The following is a 14,723-nucleotide window of genomic DNA, read 5'->3' as shown; positions in this document are numbered from 1 at the left end:
TGCTGCTGGTTTATGTTTTCAGGCACTGTACTGCCACCAGTTCAGCTGCTTGTTGTTACTGGCTCTGACCATGCTGCTTGTGTTATGTGATCTTGATCCTGTGTTTAGATCCTGCCTTGATCTTGTGTCTCTCCTGATCACACAGAACTGAGTTCCCGTATTATTCTTAAGGTGGGGTAGAAACAAATCTGTGCTTGATAAGTTTCCCCTTATGAGAGAACCTTCATTCTCTTTCCATGAAACATCTATGGTTTAATTCGTCTAATACCTCTTGAGAAGGAGGGAAATCTATGGGCACTAATTCACAGTGCACTTCTTAGAAACAGTAGCTAGGTAACAGTTGGTAATAGTTTTACGCAGAGGAAATAAGAGGCAAAGAGATTAAATAACATGGGTACATTTAGAATCCTCCAGTTCGCGGTTCATGCAAGATCACACTTCTCCAGAGAAACATGGACATAAAATCTAAATAATCTTAATTTTCTTACATTAATGTAGAATCTTACTTCATATGCATATTTTGCAAAGTGGTTATTCCGGACAGAATTAACCTCTGTGCATTTGCATCTCTATATAGTGTCACTTGCTGATGTATACCTTGAATACAATCTTGCTAACAATTCTCACCTATCTGTTCCTCCTCATTAAAGCCCATAATTTTCATGGCTTCCAAGGTTTCCTGGAACATCTCATCGTCTTGTTGAGCAGGAATAGGCACGTGGCCATTAGATAGAAAGGTATAATTGTTGAAGCCTTCCAGCAACAGTTCATCTAAAAAGCAAAGAATAAAACCTTACGTAAGTGCATCAACTTAAGGCTCTTGGTTCATGAGTTCTCCCAATGAACAACAGGAAAAAACCCAGTGTTTTCACCAAAGGAAGACTCTGCTTGTATGAGGAGTTTAGGGTTTTGTGGTGCAGAAATATTTTTGAAATAACTCTTCATTTAGCAAGCTTGATTGTGTCAAGTTTCCAATTTTCATTAGTAACTGGGGAATGTCTCTGCCCCTCAGTAGAATTTTGCACCCTATGGACTCAAATCGGAGTCATTCTTCCCAGAAGTCTTTCATTTAATGCCATGTGTAACCTACGCAGAATTACACCTCTCCCTGTGGGGATTCATATTGAGTAATAATAAGAATGGAACCAGATAACAACCATAGTGGGCTGCACTATCCACTTACACTTTTCACCTTCTCAACATTCTTAAGCTATGGGTTTCACAGTGTAATAATGTGCTGTGGGAAAGATATTCTCTTAATTTATTTTAAAACCACAAGCCAATATTTTTATTTGGAACCCCAATTTCTTTTGTGTAAAAAAATAATGAATAACTCTTCCCTATTCATCTTCTCAATATCATTCAAGATGGGATCTGAATGGGTTTACATCTCCTGTAAATTAAAATGTCCTGTAAACTGCAAACAACCTGGCTTAAACAGGTGGACATCAATTGAAGCTTTCCTATAATTCACTTGAGAGAATTATTTTCTATAGCTAAAGAGCTGTTTCTTTATAGAAAGGATTGAATGACATACAATTAATTAAGATAAATTACTTAAGTAAGCCATTGCTCAGACTGTTCAATGAGATCTAAGAATCATTAGCAAGTAACTTACTTCTCATTTGTTCAGAAGCTCCAGCAATCAAATAGTAAAAGATATGAAATGTTCGCTCATCTTTAGCCTGACGAATAGCACGGGATTTTTCAAGCAAGTCTGTTTGTCAAGTGCGTTAAAAAAAAATCAATAACATATTTCAGTCCTTCCTTAATTGTGCCATCAGCCTCAGAACCATCAATAGCATTGTTGAAATATTTGCCACGAGCTTGTCTAACATGAACATGCGTCTAATTCTGTGGCAGGAGCTCTGGTGTTGGTATAATTCTCACCACAATGAGTAGATCAATTTTCTACCTCTTATTGTATGGTAAATGATGGTAATCATGGTAATAAGCACCACAATAGACATAAATGCTTCTAAAATCAGATTTATAGAAATAGTATTCACAATATAATTCACATCACTTTTAAAATGAAGTACCGATATGATTCTTTCAACATAAGGTGGAGCTGCTAGAAAAAAAGCTTGAGGCCAGTATTGTAGGTAAAAAAGCAATAAAAGCAAACTTTATTTATGGTCCATTTTTGTTACTATAAACTACTAAAAATGAAGTTCGCAATAGTGTAAGTATTTCAACATCAGTCAGTGATTCACTCTTTAAAAGTTATAGTGCTGTAGATAAACCTTCAGTTAAGACCAAAGAAATTAAAACATGATTTTTTCTAAAGATTACTTGTCAAAATAAGAGCAGAAAGATAAACTGTTTGTTGTTTGATACCACACCCAAGAGATAAGGTCCTTCTTTACAGCTGCATCTTTCTTTCTCATTTATTGGAGCAAGCAGCTCCTTCTTTAGGCGAAGATGAGCAATCAGCACTGAGGAATCTAGCTACATATTAGTCTGTTCATTAAAACACACTATCTCATAAACATAACCAAAGGAAGAGGCAACAGTACTTGGCAAGCAAAGTCAGGCTAAGCTGAATTTCTCTGAAATGTCTGTACTTTTTTCCTGAAAATATACATTGAGGTTATTGATATCTAGCTCACTGCTCTGGATGTGTCATTTGAAACAGCAGGACAGTATTAGCATCCAGAGCAGACAGGTTCTCTGGAAATACCTAGCACTTGATGCTATCTGGGGCATCAGTACCGGCAAAATATTTGCTTCACTTCAGTTGAGTGAGTTTCCAGAGCATGTAATTTCTGACCATGGCAGTTTAACAAAATATGCAGAGATCAAATCAATTTCGGGATAAATTGTCCCTTGGTTTGACAAAGGGAGAGGAACTGGAAGGACTCTAAGACAGTTCTTCTGACCAGACCATGTTCTTTGGCTTTTCCTGTCTCTTTTGTCTTTATTAATATAAAGTCTTTAGAGGGGTGGAAGGGAAAGGTGTATTGCTTTTATTAAAATGACCCTTCAATCCTCCAGACATGAACTACAACGCTGTCATACTAGGTATCATACAGACTTTTCCCTTAACAGGTTTTTCTCAATGCTTTTTCTTGGAATGCCTCTGCCCCAGTACAGCATATATGACTTTTGCTATAGCTAAACAGCAGGGCACGTGCAGCCACAGGTTTGATCACTCAGTCTGCAAGGCTCAGGACCCTTCCCTTACAGAAGCCAGGGTGCACAGGGCTGAGGGTGAGATCGTACTGAGCATCTGGACTTCATCCCAACATGTGGTCAGGACCGGGACAAAGTGCCAAACCCGGACTTGAAAACTGGGAAGCACTCTCCAAGTTCCTGGATAAACTGCAGTGATAATACCAAGCATTCAGTGTTTTTTCAAAGTGCCTGACACGGCACCAATAAGAAACAGTAAAGTTTCAAAACTTTTTGTGCAGCTGGAAATGTAGACCACAGGGAACCGGAGTGACCCATGCGGGATCACACTGATACAAACCAAAACGACCTCATAGCTCTCAAGATCACATGCAATCTTAACCACAAAACAATCTTTTCCCATTATCGTATTATTGGGACTTTGCTTTTAAAGTCCCCTGCCATTGCCTTAGGTATGGTGCTTCCATTTTCTGAAGTGTATATGGGGAATAGCAGACTTTCCTATAGCTGAGAAAAGAGACGTGAAAATGTAAACATGAGAGTAAGACAAACTGAGAAGCTGGTATCAGCATAAATGGAGCCACTTCCCTCCATCTTTGTTTATACCAGCCTCAGCAATATTTGCCTTTCTTAGACATGCAGTGGAGCTTGTTTATCTTACTTCCTTCTGCTCACCCTAGTTAGCTTCCAGTGCGGCACACTGAAAAGGATACAAGTCTCTATGTTTGCTCCGACAATGTAGCCTGTCACATCAAAGTTGATGCGGATGAATTTGCCCTGTGAATGAAAAGAAGATCTAGATTGGGCTGTTCTTTCAGGTTATGCCAGGTTTTCCAACATTAGTATTTCGTCTGTTTAATAAGACATGTACATCATCCTCTTAAGAATAACATGCTTGATTCCCTCCTACCGGGACAACCTGTGGAAAAGCCTGAAAGGAAGTGAACTGCTCTGATACTCCCTCTGCAGAGATTTGCCCCCACATTTCAGTCAGGCACTTAGAGGGGAAGGAGTCCTCCCTACTGGACCTGGCTTTGGAAGCTGGGGATATGACAACATCTATTTTCTACTTTGATTTCCACAAGTTCAATGAGGGAATAGCATTGCATCTGCGTAACTCCCTCTGCTAAGGTTCATCTGCGTGGATCCCTGAACTTTGCAGGGAGAGAGCAGAGGCGGGAGAGGAGGGTCTGCAGGGAAAACAAGCATCTGCCAGCACTCCCAGAAAAAAGTGTCGTCAAATAGTGACAGCCCTCAGCTCACATCATTCTAACTTGAATCTGTATGACTGTTTTTTTCTTTTTTTCCTGTAGTTTTTAATTTAATATATTAACCACTTTTGCTAAGTAACAGTCACACCTTATGAGATATATGCTCAACAGTGGTGCAAAGAAAAAGAAAGTACAGATTTTGTTTGCAAATATTCTGAAGGTGGATATGTCCTGGAGCAGGAATTGACTCTGGAAGGCCACACATAGACTGCTAAACTGTGAGAGGACAATGGTACTGTCAAGTTTGAGCTTGATCTTTAATCTTCTGTAAGGCCAAATTCCTATTTCGGAGAGGAATTCTAACCTGTTTTTAAGGGATTAATTTTAAGACGCTCTTTAGAGAGAGGGCCACTGTCTGTACATTGTGTTTGAAAAGATGCTGTACCTCCCCGCCACGTAGACCCAACTGGATTTCTCCTACTTACGAATCTGGAGGAGTTGTCATTCTTCACAGTTTTGGCATTTCCAAAAGCTTCAAGAATAGGGTTTGCCTGTAGAAGCTGTTTTTCCAGCTCACCCTAAAATTCATTCAGATGCAGTTAACCCTAAACTTCATAATTACTTAATTAAAACCAACACATGTACACTGGAGAAAAATGTGAAAGATAATTTAAGCCTCTAGCTTTTTTTTTCTGAATACTGCACTTCGTGTGGATTTGTTTTCATTCTCTGTTAATCTTTGTGTTTATATATTTGTGCAGTTGACTGCTGTCCTGTATACATGACCCTTTTCCAGCCCTGTTGCCTATGACAGATCAAAGTCTATTAATCTGTTTAGCACCGTGACTGGACTTTCTTAAAAAAAAAGGGTCATTCAATGTCAAATATATATTTTTTTTCCCAGTTTAATATCATTTTTAGAAGGGATATGCTTAAAGGAACCTCTAGCATGTCTTGTTCAAGTTAGTTTATTGAAATCCTTTGCTAGCGAATGACAATGTAATTAGAATAACTTGCCGAGAATCATTTTAATGTAATGCAGCAAAAGCTACAAAGCAGATTTCATCAAGTCTATTAATAATGATCCATGCAAGGCTATTTATGTTAAATATGGAAATGCATTGATTTATTTCAAACTAGGATAATGAATCCTCATGCAAACACACAAACTTCATATTATATTGTTAATTGTGATTGGTAATTGCTAATGAAACAAATCATGCAATGAAACAAGCATGCATTTAATACTCCTATTTCTAAACAAATCAATGAAGTTGAAAAAATCCTTTGCTTATGAATACAGCTTTTTTGAACTTTTCATTCAGCTCTATCCTATGAGGTCCCTCACTTTCACATTTGCTTCTTGTCATCCTATTCTTTGAGTACTACTCTGCAGTAGCATGCGTAATTTCAAATAACTCACCCTGAAAAGGAAAAACTCCTTGATAGATAATATAGTATCATTTAAATAATTTTAATTCGAAAATAAGGCAATATTTAGGTTGAATATAGGGGAAATGATTTGGAAAATGAAAGTGCTTCCCAATTAGTGTGCAAAACTGGTAACCTTTTTCTAAATGCCATTCCTGAATGTCTTGTAACCTATGTGGCAATGATGAGACCTGCCTCAAAAATATCAGTAAAAAGCAACAGATTGTTAACAAATGGCTAAACTTATCTGCATGGTCACGAGACAGGAGAATGAGCATCTTCCTAAGAGCATAGACCTTTTGAGAGCTAAGGCATGTATCAAGACTGCATTTTGGAAAAAAGAAAAGAAAAACCCCACTAAAAATCCCCCACCACTTACTACCTAAGAGTTGAAGGAAGAGGGAAGGAAGATTTCCAAACAAGCTAATATAGGAGTCCTAGAATAAGTAATGAATTTCTACATGTCCCTGCAGTTTCTCTGTACTGAGCAACTCTTTCCAGTTACACTCTGTAGACTTACAAACTCCACCATAAGCATAGGGTGTTGCTGAAATCGGATGGTGACAGCTAAAATAGAGCCTTGTCTGCCAAACTGAGACAGATGCTACCTGCTTCCAGTGAGAACTGAGCTGTGCCATAAACTGTGGCTCCAAATTAACAGCATTGTATGCAGCTGTAAGTCCACTGAACTCCACAGAGTTGCCTATGCCAGCAATGAATTAGTTTTTTTGCAGAGAGCTTGTCAAATGAAGTACTAAATTAACTAAGGAGCAACACATTGCCTTTTGTCATAGCCAAAGTCTAAGAGGCAGCAGTCAGAATGGGGAAAAAAAGACCCCATTAAAAAAAAAAAAAATCCCATTTGCCTGGCACAGAAATAGAAGGAATATGCCAGCAAACCTGCCTATCTGCCCAAAGCATTGGTACGCTGGTACGGCACACCGCAATACAGGAGGGCCTGTGAGAAACTGCCGTAACATACCTGCAGACACACGCTGCAGTGGGAATTGCTCTGTTACACATCATAGCAGCAAGCTAAGAACATGCTAGCTTTTGCGGATGTGAACAATTCTCAAAGTTACATGAAAATGTAAAATTGAAAGCAGTATCAAATGGAAAGCATGCAGCCAACCAAACCAATCAAACACCGTGAGGTTTAGGAATTATTTCACAACAGTCCTAAAAAGTTCAACCTGAAGCACAGAAAGCATTTGGGTATTTTCATTCAGAAATCACATTGCTCAGTTTCAGGCTGAGTGGCTCTTTCAGGATCGTGGGAAATTTCATTCAAACTATGGCAATTTGAACACACACATATAGAAGAGAGTGATATTTGAAAGATGACCCTGCCTGTGTCAGACCTCATTCTTGAACCATGGAGCCTGACACAGTTAGGGTTGATTTGTGAGAGCATTTGGCGCTATTGTTGCTTTTTATCATATCATACAACATGTTTCGACAAAATCTCTCTTAAATTTTCGAGGTGCAACAATAGCATGCAGATCTACACTCAGTGCCTAAAACACACATCAAACAGTCTAAGTTACTCACGTAAGAAAAAGATGGACCTTGCTGTATTGAATAACGTGGTATAAAACAAGTGTCAGTATCATTTCCATTACACAGACCTTTTTATTGTTTTTCCTGTATTAAAATAACCAATACACAGTTTCCATGCAAATAAACCAGGAATACAAATACAAACAATCTATTGCAGACACACCAGGAGTACAAATACCATTAACATACATAAAGCATTTTAACTGAAGTAAAAAAAACCCTGAAGCAAAGGGATGGGATGTGGATCCAGTCCCAGGTTAGTCTCCCAGGACCAGACAGGGGCAGATATTGTTATGGTAAATCCCCAGTTCTTCTCTGGTGCAACTGAGGCATTTTGTTATTAATTACTTTTTAATGACTGAAATTGCAGTGTCAGTAGTCCCAGTCACTGAATTACTATTTGTCAGCATGTTATAGAACAACTTAGACTTTCTCTCAGCTCCCATCTGGTTGTGTTTGCCTTCAGGTCTGTCTCAGGGCCAGTTTGATCCTGAGACTCACATAATTCTCCAGGGGAGAGAGCAGCAACTGCAGTTGCCTGCCCGTTAAGAATGGCCTTGAAACCACAAGTTCATTTGCCCCAGCCACTGAGCAGGGACCCAGTAGGAAGAAGTAAGTTTTTTGCATAAACATTCAACAAAGGAAAATGCCTTTAGTCTTGGACTGTTTCCACTAAATTTAATCACAGATTTCTAGAAAATACTACCCAAAGGGACATCTACTCCCTCCCTTGCCCCAAAGCAGAACCTGCCGTACATAAACAACAATTATTTATGGTGGAAGAGGCCAGGCTGCACTCTGGAGTCCTCTGTCTGCCGGCATACAGGGTAGGCAAGGGCAGCTGCAAGAGCCAGCGCAGGTGTGGTGATGAGATTTTTACTTCATTTCCCACCGCCCTACTAATTACTTATTTTGGACCCAGTCTTGCATTTGGGATACACTGAAATGTCATCCTGAATTAAGCCTCTTTTGTCATAGAAGTGAATTGCTACATTTTTTTTGCAGAAGTTTGAGTAACATTCCAAAGGCTGGAAATGAGGTAGGACCTGGAGTTGTACCATTGAAAACAGCAAAGACAGCTGAGAGCCTCAGCCACGCTAGTGGTCTCTGGGAACTGGGCAGGTATAAGCTCGTCTTACGGTTCAGAGCAAGAAAACGAACTTTAGTCACTAAGGCAAGACTATTACCAATTTTGAAGGAACAAAATACTTAAAAAAAATTGTGCCTTTCAAAGTTGTTCTCTCTGACTTAGGAGTAAAAAGAAAAGACAAGTTTTATATTGGGACTCTCTGCTAGTTAGTAAGAAAACTTGCTTGCTAACAAAGCCAATCAAAACTTTGGAAGTTTAAATGCTGCTATACATTTTTGTGACGCAGTCAGACAACGTGTTAGTTAAAGGCTTTCCCAAACTTCTTAGTTGCCAGGGGCCAAGGGTAAAATAAGGACCTGAGCCCTTGCAGACTTAAAGGGCTTGAGACTAGGATATAAATAGGTGCTATGCATATGGAAAGCTATGAATATTTCTCTTCTAGCGAAGTACATTCTCATCTGATGCCTAAGGCGGTGTCAAACAAAAGTTTTTTTCCATAAACATAGAGCTGTGATGTAATTGTGTACTCTTAATATGTCGACTCTTTGGCAAGCCACAGACGTTGACTTGCTGTTAGCACAGTCAGCTCAGTACAGTCCTAACAGGCTTGAAGAAGAGTTGAATACGGAAGAGCTCACTTACAGTGATGGTGGTGTCCTTTTTGCCCTTATGTGATGAAGCAACAACAGCCAGGTACTGAATGACCTTTTTGGTATTTTCTGTCTTGCCAGCACCAGATTCACCTCTGAGGGGAAAGAAAGTAACACAAAAGAAAGTAGGTAACTAGTGGACTCCTTCTGCCACGTGATATATTTAGTGTATAAAAATAGGACTGGAAACTGCCTGGCTCAGTTAGTATTTACCCCAGAACACCATCTCTCCAAATCCACCTGACTTCAGCATGCAAAGAACGCATTATCAGAGCTATATCTCTGTCCCGTTAGTATTTTGACTGGACATTGGGCCATTTAAGGCAATTCTAAAACACGATGCATTTTTGAACGGCAGTTCATCTTGCTTTGGCAGCATCTGAACATTTATAAGAAGAGGAGCTGGCAGGGAGTCTGCTTGTGTTTTAGGACCAAAAAATACAACATTAACTATGATGTGGTACAGCAGTAAGAAAAAACATCAGGAGGAGTAAAATAGCTTTCTCTTCTGAAACTCTGGCATTGAAGTAGACTAACAGCTTATATCAGTGCTGGAGAATAAGCGAATGATCCTGCCTCATCTGAACTCCATGTTCAAACACTCCTTGAATTCAGTGGGACCAGAGCTGGGACTGCCTGAGGTGTCCCTGCTAACCGGGTAGGAAGGGACATCTCGTGTGGGGAGATGTCTGACCAGCAGAATCTGCATCCCGGCTGTGCCCCGTGCAGCGGCCCTTGGGTGGCAGGCAGGCAGTGGTAACTTTCCATCTCCCGGAGGACTTCCAGGGTTGAGTTTATTTACAACTCTTAAGCCCTCTCTTAAAGTAAAATACTGGTTTTCGAAGTACAGGTATAAGGGCCAGATTTACAGAGTCTTTTCTCAGAAGAACATTTCCAGCCTACTTTTCCCTCTCTAAGTGTCACATTACATCGTCTCACGTCTTCTCACCTTTGGCTCTGATGATTTATAGATGAAAATGTTTTTATACTGTCCTGTCTCAGCAACCAAAAAGGGCATTAAAGTGGGTGTGGATGTAATAAACTAGTTCTTTCAACTGTATCAAGCTAGTGCTGTGAGGAGTCTAAATGTAAGTTGGACCTCTTTGTCTTTGGATTTAAACTAAATGGATATAAAAATAAAAAGAACAATACATTCAAAAATCCCATGGACATTTGTCAACTCTTTTGAAGCTGAAACTATTTAGCTGGATCCATTGCAGTTCTGCTTCTTTTCCTAATTAGGAAATACAGGAGTTAATTTTCCCTACCAAGGGACCAGTGATAAATGGACATAAAAAATATAAGTAAGTGCTGGGCAGAACTTTCAAGACAGGATGACATTGATGTAAACCTTAGGAAACCAGAAACAATTCCTGCCTGAGGTACAACACGATGAGAAGTGTTTCTTCTGGCTTTTAGAATTTTAACCAGAAATAATTGAGATGAATATGTTCCTTTTCACAAGACCTGGGTTAATTTGCACAGTTTAGAGGTTGGATTCATCTCTTCCTGGGCTTCAGTGCGAAAACATTTCCATGTTTTATTGATAAAAATTAAGTGTCCTGGGAACAATTCCAAACCAAGCACACCAATTTGAAGGCATATGCATACAATGTTTTCAAATAAATCTACCTTACAACTTTGTTTCTTTGGAAAAAAATAAAAAACCCCACAACTTTCTTCAAACAAACCCCGGGCTTTGAACTATTCCATTTTATTAAAGGTTATTTGTAGTTCATCACTACATGAATTGCATTTCCTTTCTCCCAGGGCAACAGTGCCCATCATTTGGCTTTCCCCTGAATCCCTGCGAGTATTACCATATATGGCATCATTTTACTTGTAATTATCCTACCATACTGTAATGCTTAAGTTACTTAACATTTTGTTCTGTGCTTTTATCCTTAACTCTTTGCTCCTGCACAGGCTGAGGATTTTCCTTTTTTCTGCAGATAGACTTTGAGGGCTTAACTTCCTTTTGAAGTGTACAATAAAAAGTTCTTCAACATGAAATGGAAATGCTTCATGAAATGGAAAACAGACAGGATCTCAACAGTTACAAGCAGGAAAAAAAACCTCTAAAGTCATTAAGTAATGAAGAATGATGTCCATAGCTGATGAATACATCTAATTTTTCAACACATCAGATCATTTTTAAATGTCCATGACAACAGACAGGTCTGATAAACAAGTATCCATTAAACAACATTAGTAGCCCTCAAACTCTGAAGGATACATCACAGCTGTATGACAATGTCTAGATTTCATCTCAGTGACAAAATACCATGTGTCTGAAAACTAACTAATGAGGAGGAATGGCTAGAGCAGGTTCAATGCCTCTAAACATCAAGAAGCTTACAAGGGAGAACACCCTGGAGGAGGAGAGCATGTGAATCTCTTAGTTTGCTTCACAGGTGGATGAAATTCTTCCTAGAACTACTGAGTTGCAACACAATTAGTCATGCTGGTTTTTTTCTCTGCATCTGCCTTGAAGTACCATCATTTCTGGGGTGGCAGAAAAAAATTTCATTGTGAGGTGGTATGAGAAATCCCACCTGTTTTAAAATCTACATGCTCTCTTGAGCCCAGTGACTGAATTCTTAAAGATGGGTCTTTTTCTTGCAAGCATCTTTCAGCAGTTTTGGCGTGGACCATACGCAATGCTGTTCCTCCCAGGAAGCATTTGCTCCTCTTTTCTGAGTGCCTGTTTTCCTCAGTCTTTACCCCTAAATTATGTTCCAAAGTGGGAGTTCACCATATAAACACTGTTACCACTGTCCTAATCATGATCTTTTGGGACTAGACTGATCATTTGTTTAATTGAAGCATCTCAAATCATTCTTGTTGCCTGCCATACAGAGAGGCAGCACATTTACTGCAGGTGCTCTTCTTTGCACCCAGCTCAGGTGGGCAACACAAATAACCAGATCAAAAGCAGGTCCTGCTGCACAGTTCTGATTAGCCCGACAGCAGTGCTTAATCTACTTCCCATACATGTTTTTCCCCTAGGAAACTCCTTGGCTTTCCCAGAGCAAAAGGGTCCACTAGGCTTACAGGCTTGCTCTGTTAAAAACACCACTCGCATTGTGTGGCATAGTTTATTCTTCCCTCATTTCTTGCCAAGCATTGCTTTAGGAACTCAGTACAGGATTTAAAGCACATAAGCTCATATACATGGTACTCAGCTATAATAGAGTTTTTGTACCACATGAGCAACTAAATCCTCCGTGACTCCACTACCTTCACCTTAAATGAAAATTATCCCAGTTAGAATAGGTTTCCAAAGTAGGAGGAGGTGAGACTAGCAAGTTGGCCCCACTGTTGTGGGATGAGCCTGTGGTGTAGCTAGGATTCTTGTACATTTGGGTATAACTGGGAAAAATCAGTTAAAAATGTGTATTTTTTTGCTGAAAATTTGAAAGATTTCTGTATTAATATTATGATATAAGACTTAGCTTAATTCCACTTTTGGAAACATTTAAAAAGTAACAGCAGAATTTATTTTCAGCATTTGTTTCAGTAAGCAATGGACCACAAAATTTGACCGTTCACACATCTCTTAATCTGGCTATGCTGGCACTGCGGGAAGCCTCTGCACAGGGTAGTCAATGAGGTGCTCTAAATCACATTAGGGCTTGGCAGGCTTCATCCTGCAGTACGAGATGTGCAAAGATAATGAAAATCTTTGTCCTAGACCAGCTGTACCCTGCTAGAGACCCCACTCAGAAGCCAGCCCACTGATCCTACTAGTTTACTTATAAAAAAATTCCCAAAAGAGACCAAGCTGGTTCAGCACCAAGCTCCACCCCGGGTCTAAAGCTACACAAAATATCTGTGTGGGAGAAGGGCCAGGCAGCAATGCTTGCCAGCTCCAGCCTTTGAGATTTAGTGAGCTGGGAAAGAAAAGAGTTTAGCTCTCTCGTGGAGGAGTCTTTTGACTAATGGGACTTTGCAGTTTGGAGGATGTTCTGGATTACTCTGCTTCTTGACACGTGTCAGGGGAGAAAGCGGGCTGAGGTCCTGTGGCCGGGTGAGGGTCTGGAGGGTTTGCCCAAAAACAGAGAGGGGAGAAGAGGAAAAGGGCAGGATGGTCACTGCCTCACCCAGTATTTTGTCTGTTACTGTATCGAATTAAGTGGAAATAGCACCCTGCTACCATATGTTTTGATAGAAGCTATTCAAACTAAATACATGTATAAAATAAAGTAAAAGGTAATGAAAAACTATTTGATTACAAAATGTTTAACAAGCGTTTGTTTTCACAGTCTTCAAATTACCCCAAACATTCAGAATTTTGATCAGATTTTTTTCTGATTCATTTAAGGTGGTTTCTTGTTTAACTGAAGCTTGTGCACTGTGCTTTTAGCCACATCTGCTTTCTAGAAAACAATATTCTACTCACTCTTTTCAGGAAGTGGCTAAAATATGATAACCCCAAGATCAGACAGGTTTAAGGGGAGATATTTAAAACATTCATGTGCTTAGCTATGCAAATAAGCACCTGTGGAATTTTTAGTAAAAAACCTTTGAAAACTCCAGTAGGATCCAGTTGTATCTGTAGAAATTGTACAGCTTAAAGAAGTCTCCTTTGAGGGCTGGTGCCTTTACTTAAATTGGAAGAAGCTTGAAAAGTCACAAGCCTGTTCACTGGCCATTGCTTAGTCCAATTCATGCTTAGTTGCCGAGTTTGCTCAGGTCTCTGAGTAAATGCACAGATTTCTTGGGAGTTTTCCTTCAGCAATATCTAATTGCTGGTCAATACATACCAGCGCAGTCTTTGCAAGAGTGAATACAGAATATTGCATGGCAAACTCTGGTGTCAAAGAAGAGAGACTGCAGTGGGGGATGCCTAAGTGCAGGCAGGAATTTCAGGGAATCCCAATAGCCAGGCAGAGCAGGAGGCTGCTCAGAACAGTACAGGGACGAAAACACAAGGATGGAAAAGTCTTAACTGCCTTAATGTTCAGACACAAAAACCAATAGGATTTCATACCTTTAGTGCAGTATTATATATTGTATATTTATTATGTATGTTATGTTATGTTATGTTATGTTATGTTATGTTATGTTATAATAATGCAGCCACAGATATATTAGTTAGTAAGCACAGCCGTGGTATAAAGTTTTTTATGTTCCAGAGGCAGCTTGTAAATGTGCATCATAGGATGTGGGGTTTTAAAGCCGACTGTAAAGTGGCAGAGAGCAACTGGCAGGGGATGACATGAGAGGATGTTCAGTGATGCTGCCCATGGGAAAGAGCTAACAGCGGAAAGGATGTGTGCACAGAGGAGAGCAGATCAAAGGCAGTATGTGTGTGGTTATTAAGAAAATGTAGAGGAAATAACGAAATCTAGGAAAGACGGGAATTCTGAGGAAGCATTAGAACCCATGAGCATTAAAGACAGATGGAGCTTTTTAAACATACCGCAGTTACCACACAAAGGGTAGGGATTGGAAAAGAATGCAAACAATACTTAACCATGTGAGGGTAGGTTCAATGAGCTGAGGGTGAAGTCCTGAGAATGGGTATATTTATACTCAGAAACATGGAACCACTCCTCGTTCTCAGATCTATGCCTCTGCCTATGCCCCAGCTGCATGTCAGGTGAGTCCCAGGTACTCAGCATCCCACCAGGCCTTTGGTTT

General features: G+C 39.7%; 1 protein-coding gene across 1 annotated transcript in view; it reads right to left on the bottom strand.

The window, feature by feature from the left end:
* LOC104076848 (myosin-11-like) overlaps window positions 1-9,172 on the bottom strand; it is a gene marked incomplete at its 5' end in the record, with an annotated part of 34,181 nt that extends 25,009 nt beyond the window's left edge. The window contains 6 exon segments of the mRNA XM_009577860.1: window positions 628-771; window positions 1,619-1,717; window positions 3,849-3,912; window positions 4,832-4,924; window positions 7,329-7,349; window positions 9,070-9,172. Of these exon segments, the coding sequence (XP_009576155.1) occupies window positions 628-771; window positions 1,619-1,717; window positions 3,849-3,912; window positions 4,832-4,924; window positions 7,329-7,349; window positions 9,070-9,172 (524 nt within the window).
* Between the last annotated feature and the right edge of the window lie 5,551 nt (window positions 9,173-14,723).

The sequence above is a fragment of the Fulmarus glacialis genome, unplaced genomic scaffold (genome assembly GCF_000690835.1).
Source record: "Fulmarus glacialis isolate BGI_N327 unplaced genomic scaffold, ASM69083v1 scaffold12235, whole genome shotgun sequence".
Taxonomy (NCBI): domain Eukaryota; kingdom Metazoa; phylum Chordata; class Aves; order Procellariiformes; family Procellariidae; genus Fulmarus; species Fulmarus glacialis.
This window is presented reverse-complemented; position numbering and strand designations above follow the sequence as displayed.